Here is a 26,385-nt window from a genome sequence, read left to right on the forward strand (position 1 = left end):
GATCGACGCTTGCGTCGGCGCATGCGGGCGGTGGTGGTTCAGGCGGAGCCGCGGGCAGCTGGCGCTGGCGCATCGCGAGCGGTTCGGGACCAATGTGAGATGATCCGCTCGCGTGCCCGCCCCGACCGCACGTGGACGCCGCGAAGCATGGGGGACGGCGGGGGCCTCGCCTTTTTGATGAAGCGGATGTATGCAAACCAGAGCTCGGTGCTTTTGCAGGTCATGAGTGACCGCGTGAACGCCTCGCGCACGCCGCCCGCGTCGCCAGCGGCGAGCATCGCGTCGGCGTAGCGCGCCCACAGCTGCGCCTGCGGGGCGCAGGCGCGGGGAGGATGGGCCGCCAGGCGCTCTTTCAAACCGGGGCGTGGCAGCCGTGCCGCGCTGCACGTCGTCGTTGCGGCTCGAGTTCGGGGCAGGCTGCCGACGCGTCGACGTCGTCGTTTTGAGCGGAGGGGTCACGCCTGCCGCAAGCTCATGCGTCCCAATCAAGCGAGGCGGCCAGGTTTACCGACGAAGGGAAGGCCGCCACCGCAAGCTCCCAGGCAGCGCGGCAGTCGTCCGACCGCGGGCAGCCGCGCAGGTCGTCCAGGAAAGCGCGCCACTCGTGCAGCTCAAACTCGCCATCTTTCAGGCGCGCAGTGAGCTGCCGGGCCTGGCCATAGCAGAGTTGCAGGTCCAGTTTTGGCGTGCGCGGCCGCTTGGAAATTCTGCAAACACACGCTTGTGATCTCGGCGCTCACCCGCTCCAGCACGAAAGACCCCGGCTTGGACATGACGCTGCAAAGATCCACCACCTTCTTGATGCAACAGCCTTCTATGATGCAGTCTTCGACATGCTGTTGAAAGAACCGCAATCTGCGCTCAACACCACCGTGTGGCTTATATCATATGTGTAGTTACCGTGTGCATGTCAGTTCCGATGTCTCGCCAAGGGATTGTGCGCACGTAGACAAATTGACAAGCAGCTGCAGGGTCACTCGCTTGCGTCATCCGGGTGAGCACTCGCTGCAGCATTGCCTTGACTGCCATATCACAACAGGGACGTGCCCCTGCCCAACCCGCTTCAGGTAAGGCCCATAAGGTTCTACTTGGCTGCTCAATTTCACCATGGCAGTTTCCAGACCCCAGGAGAGGCATCCGAAAGTAGCACCCCTGGGGGGTGTGCCCCCCCGGCCATCAAATCTATCGCCGTTTCATCCTGTGCAGCGTCTGCGCTGCGGTCTTACCCAGCAGGGCCTGAGAGACAGTCCTCGCTGCACAGCGCTGTTTGAGGTGGCTGGCTTACAGTCACAAGTGCAGCAAATGTTGCAGAAGCACCAGAACAACACACCACCACAACCCAGGCAAGCAGCAGCGTGCGTCAGCCGCGGCTGGTTAAGCAGTGAGGTGCAGGGGCCTCAACACATACACACCCAAACCACGTTGCTGTGTCATAGCAGGTGGGGGAGGGAGGAGCGAAGGGCCCTGGGTTTCTAGGTTAAAGACGCATGCGTGCATCATGTGTGGGTTAGCGAATCCCTAGCTGGGCATATCAACGGCGCCCACCGAGGGCTCTCGGCGCTTGCAACCAGAGATGCACTCCGCACAAAGATAGTGTTGCAGTCCACATATGGGAATTTTCGCCGCCTCTGAGAGCGAGCCGCGGCGGGCGCATTTTGGTCAAGGCGCATGGGCATGTCAGCCAACCTTCGGGTATGGACTGGACGGTGCCGACAGGGCTCGCGGCGCGCTGAATCAAGAAGCGGCGGCCGCTTGCCTTAGAAATCAGGGGGGACACATGCAGCGCTCGTGTGTGTGGCAAGCTGGTGAGGACAAACAATACCCTGTCCGGCCCAAACCATAAGGAACGGTTGCGGCCAGGACAAAACGGCCGAGTTCAAATATTTCAAATCAGCCAGGCGTCCAAGCAGCAGGCGTCAAGGCAGCTGCCGTTCTTGCACAGAGCAGGCCCTGGCTGCGAGCTTGCTTGCGCTTGCAATCCCACAACACAAGCAGATAAGGGAATGCAACACACATGGGTGTACGACTGCTCACAATTCCATGTGCTTTGCCTGCGGGAGCTTTTCGTAATCAATGGCGCCCCACCAGCAACACCCGCACTGAGCAGCGGGTGGGTGGTGGCAGACTGTTCCGCGATCATGAGGGGAGAGTAAGCGCCAGCAAAGGGCAGTCCATGAGCATTCGCTCCTTGAGTACTTGCACAAAAACGGCGATCGAAGTCCACAGAATGTAGCTAGCTGGCGGCGTATGCATCCACGTGCATGCGCCCCAGTGAGGGGTGTCCCGCACGCGCAAGCAATGTGAGGCACGGCGGCATCAGGCGCGAGGAGGCAGAGGAGGGCCGTCGCGCTTGCAGCAGGGGGTTGGAAAGCTGGCATTGTTTCGAGGCAAAGCTAGCTTAGAATAAACAAGCGAAGGCCGAGCGCCTCCCCGCCTGCCAGCGCCTGTTTACCAGCGGCCCCACAGCTCCATCTGAGAACAGACTGCGGCAGTGCGCGATTTCGTGCACAGAAAAGCAGACAGCAGCTGCGGCAGCAGAATGCCAAGCAACTCTGGCGGTGGCTTCGATCCCTCAAGGACTATCATAAACGCCTGTGGCGTGCAGTAGCAAGGTTCCGTGGAAGAAAAGCTGTTCCACGCTCCACGCACGCCTGCCTTGGGGATTGGTAGCTCAGACCAGCTGCCCCATGTGGTTCTGCAGCTGGGGTTGCTCAAACTTGACACCGTTCAGCCTGTGGGGCCGAGGGTGAGTGGGCGCATGCCAGAGCGTCTACAGGTGCATCGCGCAAGCCGCTGTTGGTCACGTAAAAACTTGCTTGCACAAATTGGTGCACTCCCACAAGCCGGGAGCCATCGTAACATGTTCTCAACAAAGCTGCGGCATCCAAGTCCAGCAGGGCAGCACCTACGGGGCACTGGTGATGAGTAGCAGCAGGCCGGAGCCAAAGAACTTTACATTGATTGATACTACCAAGTTGCATGCCTCTCCATGCACAAGCTCACCTCATGACATCATCCAAGAAATTGAGCCCAGCAGATAACAGCTCCCGCTGCCGGACAAACTGCCTTGGCCAGCTTCCGCAGCCTGCCCACGCCATGAATCCACGATGCACGTAGTGGCTCGAGCGCGTTGCTGACAGGCTGGCCATCCAGCTGGCCCGCACAGCTGGCAGTCCACCTGGCATGATGATTGGGCAAAATGGAGCGTGCTGGCCCTGCTTGCTGATGCACGCATGTTTCTGGCAGGAAAAAGCAATTAGAAGAGAGGGACTTGATGTTGGTTGTTTGATGTGCTGTCGGACGGGAAGATATGCACCAAGGTCACCAAGGTCGCGCACACGCATGCACACACAACAGCATGAGGAATTAGCATCTGCCCTTGAGTAGCGTGCTTCATTTCAGAAACACTGCAGCATACCCCACTGGATTGCATACCAGCTGATCAGGCTGCCAAGCCTCCCGCGTATGTAATGGAGCGCACAAACTTACGCACGTGTTTTGATCCGCACCCGCCTGGTCCAGTTGCCAGCTTGGATCAGCACCCTGCGGCCCTGGACTGGTCAAAGCACCTGCAGTGCAAAGAGTGGAAGGAAATGGGATTGGGTGGGCGTCAGTTCAGGACGGGAGGCAGGATGAGTGCAGCTTTTACATGTTGTTTCCCCCTCCCCCTCCCCCGCCCCCACCTTCTCTTTCTCTCTTGCTCTGCAAGTTGTGTCCTGCGAAGTTAAGGTAGTGGCGTGCAACCATGAGAACACTGGGTAGACCTGCTGCATGAATGCTTTGTGTATCAGGACCTGCTGCAATGCTGAGGAGGCAGGCCCGGAGGCCCATTCATGCCGACTCCAGCCCCTGGTGCAGCAGAGCAACGCATGCGCATAGAACGCAAGCTCCCTATGCAGTCGGTGCAGCTGCACCGAAGCATCCAAGGTATCCTGCCTCATGGCCTGATGCTGTGAGCAGACCCTATGCCCGCTGCTGTGATTATCTGAGGCTTTGACACTCACCACACAGCAGCGGGCCAAGCAAGAATGGGCTGCAGAGGGGGGCATGTTTTTCGGCGGCGCATCGTCAGCGGGGGGCCTGAGGCCTCAATGCAGCATATGCGCCCAGCAATCCAATTCACGCGCGTGCACGCACATGGTCCAATGAAGACGTCAAAGACATTCAATGGCGGGCTGGGCTGGGCAAGGGCTGAGATAAGCACATACCAGTAAGCCTCGAAAGGTCTTGGGGCAACCTCCGCTTGACCCGTCCCCATGTTGCCCCTTACCAAGTACGAGATAGCATCTACATACGGCTCTTTCGAGCTGCTGGAAGTCGAATTGTGCCAGATCACGGCAGACGCACAGACTGTGAGGGCCACAGGGCCATAGGCCCGCCAGGCCCACGATCCTGCTTCTGATTTCTGATTCAACAAATAAGGACCAAGTCGCGCGCCCAGAACGCGATTGCGCGCTCACACTTGGGACACCTGAACATTGGCCAGACCGGTAAGCCAGCCGTCATTGCGGATTGGTCATCTTGTGCAACATTGCAGATGATTGTTAGTGCAATGGCCATGCTGCCGCGGTGCACCAAGCTCCCGGGCGCACGCCGCTGCTGGACCCTGTGGGCCAGTGGCCCGTCCTCGAGCACCCTGTGGGCTGTTTTGCCTGCATTGCGGGCAACCCTGCGCCACTCAAGGTGATGAGTCACGCCGTTCGTGTAATATTTGTGCCTAGCGCAGGGGTTGGGCATCAGCGGCTCACCACCTGACGATGTCGGGGCCGATCAACCGACGGGCAATGGCAGGACCAAAAGCGGCGCGGCGGTTCTACCGCTTGCGCTCCTGTCCCAGGCGCTTGCGCGGCTGCTGTGAGTACTTGTAGACAGTGAAGCAGGCATATGCTTGGGGGCTGGCATTCCCATGCGCTGACTATTGAAGGGATGCAATCGCTGCATCCATTGATCGCGGCCCCTGCCACAAGGCGCATGGAGATATACATTCCACACCCGCACGAGGCGTTGTGCGCCCCTGCTCCCCGGTTCCCGGCGGCGCTAACGGTAGCAGTAGTGCATGCAAGGCAGCAGCAGGATACACGCGGTACACCACCCGGCGTGCTGCCGGCAGCTGGCGGCTGCACCGGGCGCGTCTGCACCTTGCACGCACAGATGTACAGGCTCCTTGCCATCCCGTTACCAGCCGACCCCCGTCGTCTGCAAGCCGTCGTCACCCACCGCGTGCCGCCACCACCTGCTGCCCCAGCGCAGCCGCTTCCTGCGCGGCGGTCAACACGAGTTTGTGCACATACACGCACTAGCTGCGGCCGATTACTGCTCCCCTGGCGCCACAGCGACTCCTCCTCAACACAACATTTTTAGAGCGGCCCAGCACAAGGGCAAAGGCCGGGACTGCCGGGTGGCTGCACGATCTCAGACATCTTGCATGGAGGTGCGGCGCGTGATGTGGACGGCCTCAGTCCTGCATGCTGAAGGTGAGGCCTGTTTTGGCAGGAAGCAGTCTAGAGCTCACGATGGGCGCCAGTCCAGCAAAACTGTGCGCCCTCATGCATGCACGGGTGGCTGTGGGCTTGCGCTGTGAATGAATCAGCAGCAGTCGCCTGCACATGCAAGTGGTGGGCACCCCGCCCAGCTCGCCTGAACCCAAGCGGTTGAGCCTCCATCCTGACAACATTCGCGTGCTCACCGCCATCTACCCTCTAGGTTAGATGCCGGCGGCCCGCACACCCTTCAGCACCATCAAATGTCAAATTGCGACTACTCCTTCAGACGACCCCAGTCTGCCCAAGGGTGTGCGTCGGCGCTGGCCGCCCGGTCGAGCAGGCTGAACCCGTCAGCAGGCGCGCCAGCTCCCAGCTGCTGGCGTTGCAGTGGCCGTACGCGCGGCAGTTGCAGCAGCAATGGGGCCCTGCGGGCTGCCCAGCGTCGTGCAGCCACAGGCCAGTGTGTGACCGCCCGCCAGCAGCCGTTGAGAAGTGGCGGTCGCGGACGGAGGGCGGTGCTCGGGTGGGTACGTGTTCCGGAGCTGGCCTCGCTCATGTAGGTGGGCAGCTGCAGGGTGAATGGCCAGAAACTCAGCAGTGTGCGCGGCAGGGCTGAGCACAGCCTCTCAGTAGGGCTTGGCACTCAGGGTGCGCCTGCGCATCACGTGAGCTCTGTGCTCCTGATTCCACGCCGTTGGCGCCCTGTCGCCAACTTGAATGCCTACGGCCTTGCGTGGCTCGCCGTGCCGCATTGCGCCACGCCATGCTGGCAGGGTGAGGTGTACACCAATGCACGCCACTCGGCGCGTTGCGCCGCTGCGGCAGTGATACAGGCTTGCAGCCGTGCATTCGCGGGGAGAGATTGCCAAACGCCCGGGGTTCAAAGCCCAGGCGGCACTTGCACGCTCGCAGGGCCTTTTATGCTTGGTTGCGTTGACTCTGGCTGATGCACCTGTGTCCACTAACTGGAGCTGCCGCAACGTCCAACAGAGCAAGCTCGCGGGCGGCGGCTTGCAGCCCAGCAGCCACCACTGCTCAGAATCGGCCAACTGTGGCGGCCGACATCACCCTGCCGCCAGCACTGGCAGCTGTCGCGCTTCCAACTGTTAGGGCAGCGAGGCGAGGGCATGAGAGCTTGAGCGGGAAGCCCTGCCCTCACTGCTGGGGAAAGCGTGGTGTTGTGTAATGTCAGGGTGTTGTTGAGGCACCGTGCGGACAACGCCCTCACGCGCCGGGTTGGCGCCCTGTGGCTGCAGCACAAGCGGCTTCCCCCACGTGCTGGCACCCTGTTGCCCGGCGCTTCCGTCACCCTACTACTGCTGGATCCCTTCCGCACCCAAATCGTCCCAGCCCCTCCCTTTCAACACATGGATGGCAGCCGCCTGCCTGCCCCTGCAGCTGTTGCCTTCATTTTTCTCCACCCGCAACGCACTCATTAATGTCCCGGGGCCCTGCCACCTCTGTGGCACCCAGCATCAGAAGAGGGGCACGACTATTACCTGTGCCAACCAAACACAAAAGCAGCAAACAGGTGCTGGAGGGATCCCACAATGCAGGTTTTCAACGTGTCCATGGCGTCGTAACGCTTGCATGCTCAGGGCATAGTGCTGTACTACCGCGCTGCCTGCTTCCGAACAGGCGGGCGCCGCAACGCCGGGCGCGGCGCCAGGCCGTGCCTGTCGTGCCCTGGCCGTTCTTCCCCCTGCTGCTGCTGCTGTTGCTGCTGCTGCTGCTGCTGTTGCTGGTCAATCGGCCGAGGCCTTGCATGCTGACCTGGCAATGCAGCCGGCGCCGGAGCAAGCCCCAATTCCACCTCCACCTGCGATGCCGCCTCCGGCGCCAGCGCCGCCAGCGCGCGCGCGCACGCCAGCAGCTGCTGACCGGACAGCAGCGCCAGCAGCCGCCGCGTCGCCGCCGCCGCGGACAGCGCCCAGGCGGGCCCCGGCCGCGCCCCCAGGCCCGCGAGCCCTTCAAGAGACTGCGCCCAGCGCGAGGCGGCCGCCGCCGCCTGCTGCCTGCCGCCAACCCCGTCGCTGCCACCCCCGCCGCCGCCGCCCCCGCCGCCGCGCTCAGCGGCGGCCGCCGCCCCCTCTGCAAGCTCAAGCGCCCGCCGCTGCGCGTCCCCCACCCACGCCGCCGCCGGCCGCAGCCGCACGCGCGGCAGCGCCCACAGCAGCTCCGCGAGCGCGTCCCCGGGCAGCGCCGCCGGCGGCAGCTCGTCCAGCGCGAGCACCAGCGCGGCGCCGCCGGGCGCGCGCCCCAGCCGCGCGAGCGTCGAAATCGCGCGCGCGCGGCGCGCCGGCGGCGCGATCGTCAGCAGCTTGTCGGCGACCTCTTCTTCAAACCGCGCGAGCAGCTCAGGCCCAGGTTCGAGCCCCAGCTCGCCCACCGCCCAAAGGGCGTCCGGAATCTCGCGGGGCGGCAGCTGCTTGACCCGCGCGTTGAGCGCGGCGAGCGCCGCGTCGGCCCAGGCGCGCGGCGGCGGCGCGCCGAGGCGCGCGAGGGTGAAGAGGATCGTGGAGAGGCGGCTCGGGAAGAAGGAGGGCAGCCCGGCGTGAGTCTCCTCGAAGAACCTGGCGGGAAGCCGCGATGGGGGTGCAGGGGTGCAAGTGCAGGGCGCCGCAGATAGGTTGGGGTGAGACCGAGCGGTGGGCATGGGGGAACCCAATGATGGACGCCGTCACAAGAGGGTGCTCACTCCGTCGGTGCCCTGCCAGCGTCTGCCTGGAAGATGCGCGCCCCCCACCGCCTCCCCGTGCGCGGGGACTGCGCGGCCCCACCGCCGGCGCAAAGAGGGACGCCGCGCGCGCGCGTGAGATAGAGAGGCGGAGGGGGAGGGAGGGGGGAGAAGCGCTCGCCTGGCCAGCCAGCCCTGGTTCGGGTGGTATCCGAGCTCCGCCAGAGCCCACAGCAGGCTGGTCTGCTCCTCTGCCCGCGCGAGCGGCAGCAGCGCCTCCGCGCGCCCCACCGCCGCGTCGAGCCACGCGCCGCGCGGGCGCGTGCGGAGGCGCGCGAGGGCCCAGAGCGTGTTGGCGAGCGCCTGGGGCGAGCACACGGGGAGCTTGCCGGTGAAGGCCGTGAGGAAGGCGGAGAGCCACTCCACGGGCGGGCGCTGCGGGGATTGGTTGTTAAGAGAGAGTGAGTGAGTGCGTGCGTGTGTGTGTGTGTGTGTTTTTGTGTGTGTGTGTGTGTGTGTGTGTTGGAAGGGGTTTGCGCGCGCACACGCCTGTGCACGCGTGACCCTTCTTGAGGTTTGGGAGGTGGAAGGCTTGGGCCGGCCCTGGAAGCATCAGATTCACGACAGGGGTGCCACTGCCGGTGCCAGTGCCTCGTGCGCACGCGCGAGCGCAAGAGCGCAGAGCTGTCCAGGCCGTGAAGGTCACCACCGCGTCACGGTGCCAGGACGATGGCACGTCAGGCCCTGACCACACAAACGCACCCCCAGCCCCCGGCCGCACCGCCCTCCGCAGCCGCTGACCCGTCGCGGCCCGGGCGCGCGCCCGCCCCGCGCCTGGAGGCCCCATCCCTTCCTGCCCCGCCCACCTGATTGAGCCGCGCGTGCGCCCAGAGCGTGTTGGACAGCGCCTGGCTGCCAAACCCCGCCTCAAGCTGCGGCGCCGACGCCGCGTGGAACACGCGCATCCACTCCTGCCCCGGCCGCAGGCCGAGCACCGCCAGGGCGTACATCATGGCCGACAGCTCCATGGGGGAGAAACTGGGGAGAAGCTGCTGCGAGTGGGAGAGCAGGTCGGACACGAACCGCTGCTGCGGCCTATAGGAGAGCTTGGCCAGTCCCCTGCAGACCCAGATTGCCGGTTTTAGGCGGAGAAAGCAAGAATCATGATGAGAAACACGGGCGGAGTGGCGCTTGGGGTTATGGGATGCCCAGGTCGGGGCGACGAAGATGGCTGAGCCTGGAGCACCTGACACGGCCGGGCGCGCACAAGCATACGCATGCCCTGGCAACCACTCCTGCACCTTCGGATCTGCATGACGCATGCGCACCCCGCAAAGCGCGCATGTGCCGCCCGCTGCGAGGCCCCGCCTCCCATCATGTCCCCCCTTTTCTACTCGCTGCACCCACACACACCCCCTTGCACCCGCCGAGCACCCGCGAGCCCACCAGGTGAAGTTCGCGCAGCCCTGGGGGCTGAACCTACGAATGCTCTGCTGCGCGCTGCCGACGAGGTGCCCCATCCACTTCGCCGCCGGCCGCGCCCGCGTCGCCGCGAGCCCCCACGCGAGGTTCGACAGCCCCTGCGGCGTGAACTCCCCCCACAGCGCGTCCGCCGCGCCGCAGAACCCGGCCAGCCACTCCGGCGGCGGCCGCTTGCGCAGCGCGCCGAGCGCCCACGCGAGCGACGCGAGGCCGCGGGCGTCGAACTCGTGCCACCGCGCGTCGCTCGCGGCGTAGAACGCGGCCATCCACTCGCGCGACGGCTGCACGCGCAGCGCGGGCAGCGCATGCAGCACCGACGCCAGGTCTGACGCCTCGAAATCGTCCAGCATCGGCAGCGCGACGTGCAGGAGGTCGCGGGCGAAGTCCTCGTCGCGGTATCCGAGGTTGGCGGCGACGCTGAGCAGCACGGAGACGTTGCGGGGGCAGGCCTGGGTGTACTTGCGCTGGAGGTCGGGGACTATGCGCCTTTGGAAGACGGAGACAGCCTGCGGGGCGGGCGAGGGGAGGGGGTGGGCGCAGGTTGGGCACGAGCACACGCGTTGCGGGGGTGCAGGGCGGGCACAAAGGGCGGACGGGCGTCCGGCGCGCTCGGATCGGAGGACTTAGGGACAAATCGCGCCGTGGGCAATCAAAATCTGCGGCCGGGAGACGCCCTTACCCATTCCCTGTCGCGCGCCGTCCCCTGCCGTCCCCGGCCGCCCAACCGCGCGAGCGCCTGCGCTGCTGCTGTCAGGTGCCTTGCAGATAGCGAGTGCCTGTACGCCAAGCAAACTGCCTCCACGTCGCCGACCGAAGCGCAGTTGTTGAACGCGATCGTGATCTGCATCGGCCCCCACCCCGCCGCCTCCGCCGCGACCACGCGCGCCCGCAGCGCCGCGCCGGGCGACCGCAGGGGGCGGCGCACGCGCGGGACCGGGCGCCGGCGCAGCGCCCCCGGATAGGCGGAGCTGGCATCTTCTGCGCGGCCGTCAAAGCTGCTGTCATCGCCGTCGACGCTGCGGCCCTCGAGCGGGGCGGCTGCCAGCCATGGCGGCGCTGCCTCCTGCTCAGCGTGCTCAGCGTGCTCAGCGCGCCCAGCGAGCCGCACGTGCCGGCGGCCCCTGGAGCCCAGCAGGCCGGCCAAGCCTGGAGCGCTGGCCAGTGGCATCAGAACAGGTGGCAGGCGGCTGCCTGCACTGCCGTCCTTGGCGCCGTCGCCGTTGCCGCTGCCATCCCAGCGCAGCTGCTGCTGGTGCTGCTGCTGGTGGTGCTGCTGCTGATAATGATCAAAGTGCTCTGGCTGCTGCTGCTGCTGTTGCTGCTGCTGCTGCCGCAGCTGCTGCTGTGCCACGCCCGCTTCTGCCGCCGCAGTGACGTGCCGCAGCTTCTCAGCCACGCTTGCGACCGCGCCTGACGCTGCCTCAGAAGGTGTTCGAAGACCGCCGCCGCCGCCGCCGCCGCCGTCACCGACGCCGACAACGCCGTTGCCGCCGCTCCTGGCGGGTGTCAAGCCCTCGCCATCAAACACGCTATGTCCGGCGTCGCCAGCGCTGCTGCCGCTGCTGCTGCTGCCGCCGCCGGCCCCTGCTGACGTGGGAAGCCTGTCGTCGCTGCCCCTCAGCTCGTTTGAGGTGATAGGGCCGGCGCCGCTGCCGCTGCGGCAGACGCTAGGGCCCCTCCGCACCAGGACAGGCGGGCGAGCTTGCGGACCACGTCCATGACAGGCGGCTGGCTGCTGCACGCGGCGCGCGTGCACGCACGCAGGGTGCGGCAGGGCGTGCGGCGGCGCGGGCGCGGTGCCGCGGCTGCTACTTCTGCTGCCGCAGCATTTGCTGGGCAAGGCTGTCAGCCGTGTCCCAGCAAACTGCCTACTGGTGGATATGATGCAGTCGCTCCTGCTGCTGGTTCTGCCCCTTGTCCCCGTGCTCAGCATGGGGGGCCTAAGGCGTGCCCGCCACTACGGCCGCCGCTCGTTGTGGCGGCCCCTTCAGCGGCCTCGCGACCCGTGAGCTATTGCAAGCTGAATGCACGCACCATTCAACTAGCTCATATACGTGCCGCACATCAGCAGTCGCCCGACGATGATTCCCGGTGGCGCTGTCAGGCAGAGTGCGCTCTACTCGAGGTCAGCTGCAGCAGCGCTGCGTGGCCGCCACCGTTTGCTGTCGCAGCAGCAGTGCGGGCTTATATGAGACTGCAACCACGTTGTAGGTACGCTGTCGACAGTTGGGCGTGTTCTGGCTGTGATGATAGGTTGCACACAAGGTTGCTTCTTATCCACGGTCAGATCGATCGCTTGGCTGACCAGAGCAACCTTCCATGTACATTTCGATATATCGGTAATAGAGTTGAGCTGCCCTCCCCGCTTTGCCCGAAGTTGATACGATCGATCGATCGACCCCACTGATGCCACCAGAGCCCAGGCACCCACCCACCCACCTGTGACACCCCTCACTGCGCGAACAGCAACGCGCATCTACAATTGCTGTATAATTTCGCCAACTCATAACAGCTACATAGCACTTAACTGCCCCCACAGAGCGATCCGGCGCGCGATCGCCATGGCGCAAGGCCACTGTTTGCCGCGCCAGCTCGGCAATTTGGGCGTTTGTGCACCTAGGGTGCCCCTCACGCCCAATGGTCGTGCAGCGCCGAGGACACAGGCAGTGCAAGTCGTCGCAGAGCTCGGGGCCATTATTCAGACAGCTACCAACACGATAGCTGCCGCTTCGGGACCTTTGGAGCCCGTGGTTCAGACTGTGGGCGGCGACATCTCTTCCGTGCTGGACCTCCAGCCAACGCTGCCCGGCGTGGCGCGTCTGTCGGTGAGCGCGGTCCACACAACATTGACGCGGCGGCGGCCATGTGTGCGGTCCTTCGCGCCTAGGAATCCACATTCTTACCTGCGAGATCTTCTGCAGCAGCTCACCCGACGCCGCAAACTTCAGCCTCCCAAACGTCGCAACAGTTGCAAACCAGCTTGGCCCCCGCCCGCCTCGTGCCACACGCCCGTTGCGCTAACCAATGCTGCGCCGCGCCCTCACGCCCGCATCCCGCCCCTCCCCGCGCCTTCAGGCACTGTTCTACGTACTTGGCGGGCAGCCCAACCCGTTGACAGGGCTGCTCGACTTCTTCGTCCTCGGCCCCGCGACCAAGGCGGCATCTGGCAAGCTCAGGGCAAAGGACTTTGTCCTCCGCGACAAGTGAGGACGGAGAATCTTTTCCAAATGCCGGCCAATCGGCGGCCTTGCTTGTCTAGCACCGAAGCGTCCTGCCCCACGAACGAGCCCTGCAGACGGGCAAAGCCGTGCTTGCGGGCTGCAGCGGCAGGGCCCAGCTCCGCCTTGCAGCTGCACATACCATCGCGCAGGCCCCCCGTGCACTCGAGCATCTGCTGTGCTACAGGTGGCAGCGAGCGCCGGGCCGCCTGCAGCAGCTCAGGCAGGTGTCACACTGCGCCCCCTCCCCGACAGGCTGGGCGGCGGGAACTTTGGGGTCACCTATGAGGCGATCAAAGTCAAGGTGAGCGGGCGTTGCCACGGCGCGGCATATGCTGCCAGATTTTGTCCTGGGCTTCGCACCCGAGCGCGGCACGGGATGGCACAGGGGCCCTGTCCAGCGGGTGGCTTGCTCACCCACGGGGCTCGCCCCTGGCGCCTGGCACCCCGGCGGCCTGACTCCCCCACACTGTCAACCCACCCTGCCTCACCCATGCACACGTGCACACGCGCGCCCCTCCCGCCTTGCCAGCCCGGGGAGACGGTGTCGCAGCGCAGCTCGCTGACGCCGGAGCAGAAGCAGCGGCGCGTCGTGCTGAAGCGCGTGAACATTGACCGCGCGGGCGTCAGGCAGGACTTCCTGCGCACGGGCACGATGGCTAAGGGCGCGGCGGAGACCGGGGCGGTGGAGAGTTACATGTGCGCCAAGGTGAGGGTTCTGCAGGCAGTGTGGCGGTTGGCGCGGAGGCACGGGGAGCGGTGCGGCCCTCTCATCAGGGGCAGCGCGGGGGTTGCTGGGCTGGGGTGTTCTGTGCTGGGCAGCGTGGAGTGTGGCATGAGGCGGCACTGGGGTTTACACTCCCCGGGGGCCCCTCTTGTCCAGCACACAGGCCCGCGCGCCAGCCCCTGCCACTCCCACCTCCTGCGGGCTGCGGGCCTGTGCGCATGTCACCCTCAAATGAGGCTTCGTCGCGCAACCGCAGCGCTTCCCACCGAAACCCGGCGCCGCCGCCGCTCCCCCCTCCCCCCTCCCCCAGGTGAAGCGCAACCCCCTGGTGGCGGCCAACTGCGCTGAGTACCAGGGCTACTTCATTGCGGACGAGACCATCGGCAACATGCAGCGCGGCACGCAGTGGCTGGTCTGGCGTTTCGAGTCTGACAGCACGTTGGCTGGTGCGGGGCCCTGGGGCTTGGGTGGGGCGGGACATGGGGATAGGAAATGCTGGCGTGGCTTAAAGGTTGCGCACGCCGCATTCTGTGGTGGGGTTGCTGTTCGACACACGCGCGTGCACACACACACACACACACACTCACACTCACACACACACACACACACACTCTCACACTCACACACACACACTCACACACACACACTCAAACTCACACACACACACTCACACAAACACACACACTCACACTCACACACACACACTCACACTCACACTCACACACACTCACACTCACACACACACATGCGCATGCAAACACACAAGCACATGCACACACGCATGCACATGCACACACATACACATGCGCGCACTCGGGCCCACACGCACGCACGCATGCAAGACAAGACACTCACACCTCATTGCACACGCTCCTCCCCTCAGACGGCCTCGACGGCCTGCTTGGCAAGTTCCCCGAGTCCCTGGAGGCGCTGGTGATGGGCCGCGTGGACGAGGACGGGGACCCGGAGAAGCGGGAGGCGAAGGTGCGCGGTGCTCGCTGTGTGACAACAGCAGCAGCAGCAGCAGCAGCAGCAGCAGCGGCGGCGGCGGCGGCGGCGGCGGCAGCAACGGCGGCAGTACCAGCAGCGGCCACGGTGGTGACGGCGGCGGCAGCAGCGGCAACAGCAGTTCCAGCGGCAGCAGCTGTGCCTTGGAAGGCCGTGGGGCCAGCCGGCGGCCCGCCTTGCTCTGCCCCGCGCTGGACGGTGGGCGGCCTCAGGACGGCGGTTGCGCTCGAAGGAGGGCTGCACAAACGCGTGCAGTAAGGCCGCTGCGGCTCACATGGCCCGTGCCTGCTTCGGTCTTCCCCCCTTCGTCTGCTTTGCCCAGGTGATCAAGTCGATTCTGAAGCAGGTGCTCGTTGGCGTCAAGGGGCTGCACTCCATGGGCATTGTGCACAGGGACATCAAGCCCGGTGAGGGGTGGCAATCGGGCCGCGGCGGGGCAACCGCACTAGCATTTAATGAGCTTTGGAGAGCAGCAGCAGTGGCCTGGCAGCTGGATCAGCGCCGGCCGTCCAGGCGGGGCAGTGGGGCCAATCCCAGGAGGCGCAGTGGGAAAGCAGTCCAAGCGGAGCAGTGGCGGTGCGGGCGGAACAGGGCCTTGGAACCTTGAGAGGCGTCTGTGCAGCATGAAAATGCAAGGCGACACCGCGCGCCCGAAGGTGGCGCACAGCACAGCGAATTCGCAGGGTCTTGAGGTACAGGCCTTGCACAGGCACATGCGTGCAAACGCACAATGCTGACACCCCGCCCGCCCGCATGTGCGCGTTCGCGCGCGCGCATGTCACCGCAGACAACCTGCTGATCACTGCCGAGGGCAAGGTCAAGATCATTGACTTTGGGGCGGCGGCGGACATGAGCACCGGCATCAACTTCAACCCGCTGTACGGCATGCTGGACCCGCGGTACTCGCCCCCTGAGGAGCTCATCATGCCGCAGGGTGGGTGCCAATGGCGCGCGCGAGCGCGGACGAGCGCGAGCGGACGAGCGCATGTGTGTGTGGGTACTGGCAGTCGTGTCGGGCGCGCTGTGGCTGGTTGGCCAGAGGAGGATTGCGGTGGCGTGTGCACGTGCTTGCTTGCACGCGCCCAAGTGCGCATTCGCACGTGTCTTGCACCTCGCTGTTGCATTGCTGACATGAACGTGTGCGTATGCGCATATGGGCGACTGCCGGCGGCGGGCGTCTCACCCTGCCCCACCCTTGCGCGCCCGGCCCGCACCTCAGACTTCCCGCGCGCCCCCAACCCCGGGGTGGCCGCCCTACTGGCCCCCCTGGCGTGGGTCTATGGGCGCCCGGACCTCTTTGACTCTTACAGTGTCGGCGTCCTGCTGATGCAGGTCGGTTGCCTGGGTTGCAGGGAGTGGGGCTCACCCTTGTTCTGGGCGGCCTCGCTCGCACGCGTGCGAGGCTGTCGGCTGGTCCTGTTAACCGGCAGCGGCTGTTCACAAGCCGCGGGTTCGTCGCCCCGGCGGCCAGCGGACCAGCAGCCGCACGCTGCTGCTGTGTAAGCTGTGCATGCGTGCATCAAGCATGGCACCAGCCCTCGGCCCTGCCTTTCTGAAGACGCGCCGTTGTGCCGCCGCCGCAGATGGCGGTGCCGCAGCTGCGGTCCAGCGCCAACATCCGCATGTTCAACGCCCAGCTGCGCAGCTGCGACTACGATTTGGAGGTGAGGCGTACGGCGGTCTCGGGGGCTCCCAGAAGCCCAGGGCCGCGGCCACATGGGCGCCTGCCATCAACCCGCTGCCTTGATGCTGCCTGTCGCCGGTGCAGGACGCGCCATTGGGCACGCCCCCGGCGCACTTGTGCCACCACCCTCGGGCCTGCGGCGCCCCGTGCCCACCAGCCACCGCGCCGCCCCCGCCCCCCCCCCCCACGTGCAGAGGTGGGCGCGCGGCCCCGGCCGCAACATGGACTTCACCCAGCTGGAGCGCCAGTCGCGCGCCGGCTGGGACCTCGCGGCCAAGCTGCTCGCCAAGCGCGGCTCGCTCAACCGCGGCCGCCTGAGTGCGTCGCAGGCGCTGGGGCACCGCTTCTTTTCGAACCCTCTCTTTGGCTGATGGGCGTGCGCATGCCTTGAACCTACGGCGGGGGCGGCCGCCCACTTGGCCACTAGGAGGTTGTCAGCCTTGAGCTGAGGTCGTGCCTCGCCGCTGCAGCAGGCGAGCACTGGCTCCGATGCACTTGTCGGCCTGATTTTGGGTGCACATGTGCTTTCCCAGCGCCCTCGGCGCGCTGGCAGCGTCGGCCATCCACCCCTCGAGGTCAGTTTGAAGGCGGGCTTCAATTGAGGAGCGGAGTGTGCGCAAGCGGCGTTGGCGTCTCGACAGGGGGCGCTGGTGATGCACGCCGCCCGAGCAGCTCGCCTCTGTCGAGGTGCAACACGCGGAGCCTGGAAACCCGCGCCCCCGAGCAGCTGTGCGCTGGATGGTTGGAGGCGCGTCGCTCCAGCCCACAGCTTTGCAGCCTCACGGGACCACCTTCTTTGTGGTGGAGGGCAAGGGCCGGGAGAGAGAGAGAGAGGGCAGGTGTTGAGCTGGTGAGAGTCATGCCAAGTTCGCATTTGCCGCAATGGGCCCGGTCAGGCGGCCTTGGCACACCCTCAAGTGTGCGCCCGCAGCGGCGCATGGTTGCAGGGCGAGACACATTTATATGCGCCTGGTTTGCAGATTGAGTGGCCGCCTTTGCGCCGCGGCCGCTGCATGTGCCTGCGATGTGTTCACTTCTTTTCTGATCTGGAGAACGGCGCCGTCCCCGCACACATTCCTGTCTCATAGCGGCACAACATGCACATCCAGGGTGCATAGCACGCGTGCACGAATGTACATAGCTGCGGCACTCACGAGTTGTGCACGCATGTGCACGCCCGCCAGCAGCCGCACGCCGAAACCCGTGCCTGCTGCAGTGACTGGGGCACCTGCTGCCATTCTTGCAGCGGCCAAAATCTGCCCATGTAGACTGAGATTTCTCTCGCAGCAGAACAAGTGGTAGTCCCAATCCAATCGAGACACAGATGTTTGGATTTTTTTGTAATCGATGTCAAGTGGATGCAGTTTGCACGGTTGTATGGGGAATATGTGGGGCTGGCATCGCTTGGAAATTTTGGCGTGCACTAATCCAAGCCAGCACTCCTCGCAGCCCTGCAGACATGCCATATGCAGTACTCCAATCTGCGCATGCTGCAGGTGGAAGCCTTGATGTCTGATTAACATCAATCATCGTGCGTTGCTGGCTGTACTCCTGCTTGTCAGCCCAGGGACGGTGTGCGTGCTTTGACCGAGCTGGTCACTCAGTGTCGCCCAGCACACCAGGGCCCAGCAAACCAGAGCCCAGGCGGTTGTTGGCGGCGGCTGTTGATTCAGGAAGGTTGCAGGATTCAGCTTGATTTTGTTGATCAGTTCGTGTCATTCTGCAAGGGGCTAGCTTGCCATATTGGCGCTTTCGTTCATCCTTGCGCGCCATCATGTCGGATGATCGGGACGCGCCTGGGACCTCTCAGCCTCTCGACCAGGTCACCTCAGTCGACTCGAAAACTCTATACGTCGTGCCTGTGCCCGAGAGCACGACCACCGCGGCCCTCACGCAGGCCTTTTCACAGGTGAGCGTAAAAGCCGCCAATACCCGCGCCTACCTATTTGAATTGGGTTGTAGTACCGTTAATGTGGCAACGGGAGTAGCAGAGGGCGGGCCTGCATCAGGCGCGGTCCAGCCTCTCTTCCAGTACCAGCCTGCGTCAGCAAAGCGCCGGCCCGTGTTCGCACCTCTGCTCCCACCTGCCCCCCCACCCCCTGCAGTTCGGCACACTTGCGTACGTCCGCGTGCTACAGGAGAAGCATACCGCCTTTGTTGCCTTCACCAGCCAGGATGCAGCCGCCGCCGCCCGCAAGGCCACCGATGGCATCCTGCAGCTGCCAGGCCAGGAACGAACCCTGGAGGTGAGGGCTGGCAATCAAATTTGATGTTCAATTCACACGCGGATCATAGGCTGTGCGCTAGCAGCTCATGTTATAGCGGCATCAAACCAGCCACGCTCTGGCAGGCGGGTGGGCAGCAGGATTTAGCGCTGAAGTGGCAGCAATCGTTGCATCGGCACGGACGAGCAAGGTCACCACTGGCAAATGCTGCAGCACACCACACACACACACACACACACACACACACACACACACACACACATACACACACACACGCACACGCGCACACACACACACACACACATACTCACTTCTGGTCACGATGCTTACCTGACTTCAACAAATACACCAGGTCCGCTATGCTCGCAAGCGGCAGCCTCAACAGCTGCGGCTTCAGAATGAAGCCCAGCGCTGGGCCCAGCAAAATCAAGAGCAGCGGGCATTCATACACCACCACCAGCAGCACCAGCACCAGCACCAGCACCAGCACCAGCACCAGCACCAGCACCAGCACCAGCACCAGCAGCAGCAGCAGCACCAACAGCACCAAGAGCAGGAGGAGCAAGCGCAGGGCCAGCAAGAGCACGAGCAGGAGCAGGAGCAGCAGCATGTACAGCAGCTGGAGCAGCAGAGCTACCATCAGCAGGGCTACCATCCGGCCCACCAGCAGGGCTACCACCAAACCCACCACCAGCAGTGGCAGCACGCGCAGCAGCAGGGCTTCGGGTGCGCCACCCCCATGCAGCAGCATGCCATGATGATGCAGTACCATGCGGGTGAGCACGGGGGCCGCGGGCCCTTGCCTGATGACCCTTATGTGCATGCAGGAGCCCATGCGGAGCCTGGGCGGGCACGCCCGTCCACGTATGCTTCATGCCGCCCCACATGCCGGAATGCTCATGCGTGCCATGCATGCGGTCCTGCGTCCAAACCGTCGCATCCTCATATCCGTCGCATCAATGATCCTGCCGGCCCCCTCCTGGCCCCTCCAGGCATGCACGGCAGCGGCGCATGGCCCGTGCCCTCCATGCAGGCTGGCATGGGCCTCATGCAGCCAGGGCTCACGGCCCCGCCCTACATGGCACCCATGCCCGGCGCCCCCGGGACCTACATCCCCTGCTGCATGCCCTACCCCGCCGGCGGTGCTGCTGTATACATGGGCGCGTACCCGCCGCACCGCGCGCACGTGCCCCCAGCCGCCACCAAGCCGGCGGCGCTCGACACGCCGCCGCCTCGCTGCGACCATGACACCTTCAAGCTCTATGTTGGCAACGTTGCCGTGCACTGCTCCGTGCAGGTACCTTCGCATGGCTGCTTTGAAAGGACCTGGGGCGAGTCCAGCGCAGCATGCATTCTGGGCCCGATGGCGCCCCACTGCGCCAAATGCTCTTGCTGCTTCGCGCTGTCGCCCATGGCTAGCGAATAGCCGGCCGCAACGAGGATCGCAAAGCACGCGACCAAACGCATGGACCCATTTCACTTGCAAGAGCACGGCCCCGCCACGTCCCTGCAGGACATCGCCGCCCTCTTCATGTCGGCGGGCTGCCGCGTCGCGGAGGTGGTGCTGCTGCGCGACCGTCAGACGGGCGTCCCCAAGGGCTGCGCCTTCGTCTGGTGCCCGACGCGCGCCGAGGCTGCCCACGCGCTCCGGGCGCTTCACGGCTGCCGCCAGCTGACTCCCGGCGGCCCAGCAGTGGGCGGCGCGGGCGCGCATGCTGCGCAGCCTGCGCTGGTCGTGCGGAGGGCCAACCCCCCAGGGCAGCGAGGCCAGGGGCCGCCCCGGCCGCAGAACGCGCGGTGGCACGACGGCAGCGGCGGCGCCTTGAGCAACGGCGGCCACGGCGGGGCCGGCGGTGGGGAAGGGGGCACCAGCAACAGCGCGCCGAGCGCCCGCAGCGGCGGCGACAATGGCAACGGCGCGCCGCCCGGCGTCGACGGCAACAGCGGCGGCCGCCAGCTGCGCATGACCGTCGCTCCAATGCAGCTGCCTGGGCATTCAGTGGCAGGGGCAGCGCGGCCAGGCTGTGGCAGCGGCGGTGGCGCGGCTGTGATGAGCTCGGCGCTGCTCGCCCAGATGAGCATGCTCATGGCACATCAACAGGCAGCAGCCACGGCATCTCAGCAGCAGCAGCAGCAGCAGCAGGAGGAGGAGGAGGTTGCGGAGGAGGAGGAGTGTGATCAGCAGGCGGCAGAGCGAATTAGGCAGCGCCTGCGGCGGCACCAGGCATCCGCGCCTCAAGATGATCCGGCCCCGCCAGCGCCACTGCCGGCGCCGCAGCAGCGGTTGCGACAGCAGCAGCAACAGCAGCAGCAGCAGCAGCAGCAGCAGCAGCAGCAGCAGCAGCAGCAGCAGCAGCAGCCAGAGCCCCTGAACTTTCACCCTCAGCATCCAAGTGGGGCGGCAGCAGCCTCGCCACCCACTGAGCAGCCCAGCCCTCCACTCGCGCCCGGGCAGCAAACCTCTGCCCCTGGCCATAACATGTCACACGCGCCTGACACCGGCGCCGCTTTGCAGTTTGGAGGCGGCTCATCTGGCAGCACGTGCACCAGCGCGCCCGCCATGCGGCCAGAGGGATCGCTGACCCCGGTGCCCGAGGCACCGCTGCCTGTGTCAATCAGCGGCCCCGTGCCGCCACCAGCAGGCGCCGCCGGCGAGCCCGCCCTTCCCGACGCCGGCGCTGCCGCCGGGCCGCCGCTGCCACCGCCGCAGGCCGTCTGCGCTCGCGTGGTGCTCAGCGCGGCGCAGATGGCCATGGTCGCCCCGCATCTTTCCGTGATCAGCAGCTCCAGCGGCGCCGCGGCCGACTCAGTGATGATGGCGCCGGGGCTGTTTGCGGTCGAGCTGTCTGGGAGCTGCCCGGAGGTCTCCCTGGCTAGGAGCATGTTTGACAGCCTGCTTCACACGGCGTAACAGGCTGCACGCGGAGAGGTGCAGGTAGCGAAAGCTCTGGCACGGCCTCCTCGCTTCCTTACTTGCGTGCCGTGACCGGGCCTGCGGCCTGGCCGGCAGGGGCCCCAGGCCGGCGGCGCCCCTGCCGCAGCGCGTCTGTGCCTCGCGTGCCACGGGCGTTCACCTGATTTGAGGCGTGCCTGGCTTCTACCCTGCCTGTGCGACACGGCGTCTTGTCGCATGCACCTGATCGGGGGCGGCGCAGCGCTTGGCCTGGCTTGCGTTCCATTTCTCCCTGATAGCAAGCAAGCGGGCCAGCAACAGCAACGCCTCAGCACATCCAATGGGAGCGTATGGGCTTGCACATGCGCGGCGCTCGTGCGCGCGCGCTCGACGTTCGCTCAAAGCTTTGCAGCTCGCTCGTCGATCGCGCACGCGGCGAGATATCGCGCCGTTCTGCAGTCTCAGCGCAGCTAGGCTGGTACAAGAGCTGCTACCAACCCAACCGCCTGGGGCTCCGCCACTCGCATTGCGGCCCCGGATCCATGAGTGCAGGGCGCGTCCCGCATCTCTTGGACCATCCCTCGTATCACTGTTCCCTGGGGATCACGACTTGTGGTGATCGCCACAACCATAATTGCCCCTCCGCGCGCCGGGGACCGCGAACCCCCCGGCGTCACTGTGCGGTGCCCAGGGACCTGGGGCGTGATGTGCCCAGAGGAGAGCTTTAGATCCCTTTGGTGGGCACGGCGCCTCGCTTGGTCACTCGCTGCCGACGCGCGCGCGCCGCACCACGCCCCCTGCCCCGGCCAGCGCCGCAGCATACGAAACCAATCGTAGAGGAGCAACTCCTGCACCACAAACCATATACTATGAATGTTCCCACTGGCGTCGCCCGCAATGCACGAACGCGCAGGCAGCCGTGCCTACGGGACCGCCCATACGGCCTGAATCGGCTGCCGCACGTCCATCCGGCTCCCCCATAACTCGCGCCGCGCAGTGTCTGGTGGGTGCCTTCCTCCCGCTGCAACTAACGCCGCCACCTGCCACTCCTATGTACGCGCATCTGGGCGTGATGTGCACAAATAAAAACCGCCGAAACTAGGCTAGGTCATTCAACAACAGCACCCGGCTGGGACCGCTTGCCGTCACGCAGTGGTGACGCCCTGCTTTTGTCCAGTAGCTTCGCGGTGCGTTGGACCGCCTGGTCCCACCCGCTTCACAGTGTTCTCTCCTGCCTGCTGCTTCGCACTCTGGTAGATCCTTCGCCGACCGCCGATCGATACATTTCACTTTTTCATGGCAATTCCAACGGGCTTGCAAGACCCCCCATTCCCGTGGGCCGAACCTTGCCTACGCGCGTCGCGAGCGCTGAGCGTCGAAGGGTGCACGCTCGGCCGCTCGGGAGCGCCCGCACTCCTCTGCAACTGCGCGAGCGGCTTCGTGCTGTTTGGGGCGCGGCACGCTCGGAATCGGATGCGGAAGCTGCCCCAGGCATCCCGCCTCGCCCAGCCGTTGTGAAAGTGCACGCAGCTCGCCGTCTGCCGTCGCGCGGAAGGCTGCGCCGACTCCCTCGGTGCGGCTGGGCGGCGTCGCGCTGGCAAAGCGCGGCTACTTTGGCGCGCGCCGCGCCGCTGGCCCGCTTGGAACGCGAGGTGTTATTTACACGTCCAGGTGTGCCCGTTCGGCTGCCGTCTGCAGGTTGAGGATGGCCGCTTGTTTCCACCCCCCATCGCCCGCCCATCGGGCGCGTCCAAGAAATCAAGGCGCCACCTGGGCCGGCTAGACGCCACCCAAGTGGCCTCGCGCAAGACAAATAAGGAATGAACCCGTCGCGCGCCAACAAAACGGAGGCGCGATGCTTGCATGCATGCAGGCGGCCGCAGTGTGCGCGCGACGTGGGGGATAGGGCTGGCGCCCGCGAATGCCCGAGCGCGTCAAAAGGGGCGCGGTCTCGGCAGTCGAAAGGGCGCCGGTCAATGCTCAGGCAGGGTGCGCGTTGCGCCAGCAGGCTCGGGTTCTTTGCGGCTCAAATACGGGTGCATTACTTGCCAGCGAAAAGCCGTACAAATGCGATCGCCCGAACAGCGGGCGCGTGCGGGCCAGCTGCGCGAGTGCATAGCTGCTTCGCGGGCGACAGTTAGCCGCGGGACGCCGCCGCGGCTTTCACTGCCAACCCCTCTTCCCCCCTCAGATTTAGGCGTGCACAGGTCAGCGATTGCCGCCAGGCAGGCGCGCGGAAAAGCAGGCAGCCATGTCGTGAGCAGTTGCCGAGGCCTGGACGACGCGCCGCCCCGACCGCGGCGGCGGCGGTCGGACCGGCCCCGTCGCGCGCGCCCCGGGCCGGGGCCACGGGTTCGCCGCGGCGAGACCCGGGCGCCAGCTGGCCGGGGCGCCGCGTAGTTTCAGGTGCTGAGCGGTGCTGTGGATCGAGCGAAGCGCTTAAGGGCTCGGCACTGCTGGCCGCGAATCCCAATTGACATCACCAGGCAGTTTCCCTAGCGCGGGGGCGGGGTAGCCAAGCCCCGCCCCCGCGCCTCTCCCAACTCTTGTGCTCGCGCGCTTGGCCCGGCGGCGCTGCGGGGTCAGTGTGCGGGCTGGGCGCAGCGGCGCGGGGCGGCGCGGTCGCGCGCCCGGGGTGCTTTGCTATTCGAGTCGTGCAGGACAGGATCAGCGAGAGTGCGGCTGGGGCGTCGCGGCGCGCGGCGAAGAGCGTGCCCGTCCCGTCGCACAGCCCCCGTGAGGGCGGCCCTAGCAAGCCGCAGGTTTCAGTGCCTCGCGCAGCGTGGCCGCGCGAAATGCATGTACAAACCTAGGCGGCTGGCCGCGGCCCGCGGGCCGCCCCCGGGGGGCGTGAGTGCCGTCGGCGTGCGCATGAGTGCTGATCAAGGTGCGTGACTTAGATTGTAAACATGCGTATGCCGGTCTGCAAGTTAAACTCATGGGGTTGCATGTGGTTCGATTCGCCCGACGAGCGGCCGGCGCGAGGCCGGGGCCTTTGGGGGGTTCTGGCGGCGATTGGGGGGCCGCAGCAGGCAAAAGGGCTGGTGCGGGGGACGATTGGGTCAACAAGGCGGGCCGCGTGCTGGTTGCCGGGGGAAAAAGTAAGCTCGCACGCGGGGCGCCCCGCCGGCTGGCGCGGGCGGTGCGCCGGGCGCCTGGATGGGCGCGCGGCGGCAGGGGCGCCGGGACGCGTCGGGCGCGAGGGGACGGCCGATGAGAACCACGCCCCGCGCCGCGGCGCGCCGCCGGTAGGCCCCGCGCCCCAAGGCGGGGGCGGCAGAGCACTTGCGTTGCGCACGCCGCGCGTCTCTCGCACTTCCGAGGATTGTTGGCCCGATTTGGGGGGGATGGGTCTTGCGGCGGCGCGATCTGCGTCTGTGGGAGCCACGAATCGAGCAGGAAAATGGGCCGCTGCCGCCTCCAAGTGAGAGCGGAGCGGCCGGGGTGAGCAGTGCTGCGAAACAAGGGGGGCGGCGGCCCGCGCCGCTCGCCGCGTGCGCGCGGATTCGATGCGGGTCCCGGCCGCGGCCCACGCAAGGGGTGCGAGGGGGACGTGCGCGCGGCAGCGCCATGGATACTGGCAGAAACTGGAGAAATTGGGCCATGCGTGGGCTTCTGATTCGTTTGAGGGGCCAGCCCTGGGGCCAGCGTAGGGCGGCCAGGCGCGCCGGCCCGCCGGCGCGGCCGCCGCGCCTCGGCTGCCCGGCACGCCGCCGATAAGCAGGGCTGTTCTTGGTCAACTGGACGTGCACCGGCCGAGCCGGCTATTTGGTTTGCGAGCCAACACGGCCGCGGGGGGCGGCGGGCCCGCGGCGGGCCCGCACGCCCAAGAAAGCCGCCCGCGTCGAGCGGGCCGATTGGATGCCGTCCCACCGCGCGGCACGCGCCCAGCAAACAGCATGCCGATGTGGCCCCGCGCGCACGAGTGCGCCGCGTGCGGCCGAGCAGGCTCTGCCGGGCGCTTGCGGACGAGGTGGATTCGGGTCAGGGGCGTGACTCATGGGACTTGGTGAAGGGCCGAGGAAGTTATGTAGTAGGTGCCCCCCGGGCTGCCAGACCCCCAGCTGTCATCAGATACAAACATGAGCGGCCCCGCCGCGCCCGCGCTGACGGCCGGTGCGCCGCCGCCAACGTGCGCGAGCGGAAGCAGCAGGGGCGGCCCCGCCAGCTGCGCGCCGTCCCAGCCGCCGCCGGCAGCAAACAGGCCGGCGGCCATCGCCTGAGGCTGCGGCGGGGCCGCCGGCGGCGCGACCGACGCCGCGATCGCGGCGGCGGCAGTGGCGGCGCCGAAAACGGTGGGCAGCTGCTGCTGGTCGTGGTGCGGCACCACGAGCGCAAACGCGCCGCCCGCGCCGCACTGCTGCGCCTGCGCGGCGACCGCCGGCGCGTACATGGCAGCAGGCGCCGCCGCCGCCGCCGCCGCGGCGGCGGCGGCAGCGTCAGGGGGAAGGATCGACGTGGCGTAGAGGAGGGGCGCCGCGCCTGCCAGAGGCGCGTGGAAAGGGGCGGCGGCGGCGGCGGGCGCCGCGCCGCGCGCCCATGCAGCGGCGCCGGCCGCGGGCCCGTAGGCCAGCTGATGCTCCTCGCCGCCGCGCCGCAGGGCGTGCTGCTGCTGCGGCGCGCGTGGAGGCGGCGGGGGCGGCTGCGGCTGCTGCCGCGGCGGCGGAGGGGGGAGCGGGTACTGCGCGTGCTGGGCGGGCAGCGAGGCGGGCAGCGCGCCGCCGTCGACAGGCTGCATCAGGGCGCGGAGCACGGTCATGGCCACGCCCTCTCCCGGCTGCGGCGTCGCGCGCGCGTGCGCGGCCCAAGAGCGCGTCACGGCGCCTGCAGGGGGCGAGCGGGGCGAGAGGGAGGCGAGGGATGTTGTGAGGGTCGATGTTTAGGGGACGCCGCGCGGCGCGCGGGCCACGTGGATGGGAGTTGATGGAGCCTGGTAGCGTCCCCGCAGAGGTGGGGTCGGGGAGGGGTTGTTGGGTCGGGGCTGGTTG

General features: G+C 66.5%; 5 protein-coding genes across 5 annotated transcripts; 2 read left to right on the forward strand and 3 right to left on the reverse strand.

The window, feature by feature from the left end:
* Positions 1–472: 472 nt before the first annotated feature.
* Positions 473–773, reverse strand: MNEG_3277 (hypothetical protein; the record flags this gene model as incomplete). The annotated part of the gene is made up of 2 exons (XM_014048242.1): positions 473–652; positions 741–773. The coding sequence occupies 2 exons, from the start codon at positions 771–773 to the stop codon at positions 473–475; spliced, it is 213 nt and encodes a 70-aa protein (XP_013903696.1).
* A 5,774-nt stretch (positions 774–6,547) lies between these two features.
* MNEG_3278 (hypothetical protein) lies at positions 6,548–11,575 on the reverse strand (the record flags this gene model as incomplete). The annotated part of the gene is made up of 6 exons (XM_014048243.1): positions 6,548–6,586; positions 7,303–8,056; positions 8,393–8,595; positions 9,027–9,279; positions 9,724–10,148; positions 10,322–11,575. 6 exons carry the CDS (start codon positions 11,573–11,575, stop codon positions 6,548–6,550), a joined length of 2,928 nt encoding a protein of 975 aa, XP_013903697.1.
* Positions 11,576–12,666: 1,091 nt separating this feature from the next.
* MNEG_3279 (hypothetical protein) lies at positions 12,667–16,650 on the forward strand (the record flags this gene model as incomplete). Its single annotated transcript, XM_014048244.1, has 10 exons — positions 12,667–12,845; positions 13,116–13,164; positions 13,393–13,569; positions 13,898–14,033; positions 14,471–14,793; positions 14,918–15,002; positions 15,383–15,529; positions 15,815–15,927; positions 16,179–16,259; positions 16,474–16,650. The coding sequence occupies 10 exons, from the start codon at positions 12,667–12,669 to the stop codon at positions 16,648–16,650; spliced, it is 1,467 nt and encodes a 488-aa protein (XP_013903698.1).
* A 1,403-nt stretch (positions 16,651–18,053) lies between these two features.
* On the forward strand, positions 18,054–21,415 carry MNEG_3280 (hypothetical protein; the record flags this gene model as incomplete). Its single annotated transcript, XM_014048245.1, has 5 exons — positions 18,054–18,188; positions 18,385–18,525; positions 18,857–19,280; positions 19,497–19,801; positions 20,018–21,415. 5 exons carry the CDS (start codon positions 18,054–18,056, stop codon positions 21,413–21,415), a joined length of 2,403 nt encoding a protein of 800 aa, XP_013903699.1.
* Positions 21,416–25,394: 3,979 nt separating this feature from the next.
* On the reverse strand, positions 25,395–26,156 carry MNEG_3281 (hypothetical protein; the record flags this gene model as incomplete). Its single annotated transcript, XM_014048246.1, has 1 exon — positions 25,395–26,156. The coding sequence occupies one exon, from the start codon at positions 26,154–26,156 to the stop codon at positions 25,395–25,397; it is 762 nt and encodes a 253-aa protein (XP_013903700.1).
* Between the last annotated feature and the right edge of the window lie 229 nt (positions 26,157–26,385).

Source organism: Monoraphidium neglectum (genome assembly GCF_000611645.1).
Source record: "Monoraphidium neglectum strain SAG 48.87 unplaced genomic scaffold scaffold00405, whole genome shotgun sequence".
Taxonomy (NCBI): domain Eukaryota; kingdom Viridiplantae; phylum Chlorophyta; class Chlorophyceae; order Sphaeropleales; family Selenastraceae; genus Monoraphidium; species Monoraphidium neglectum.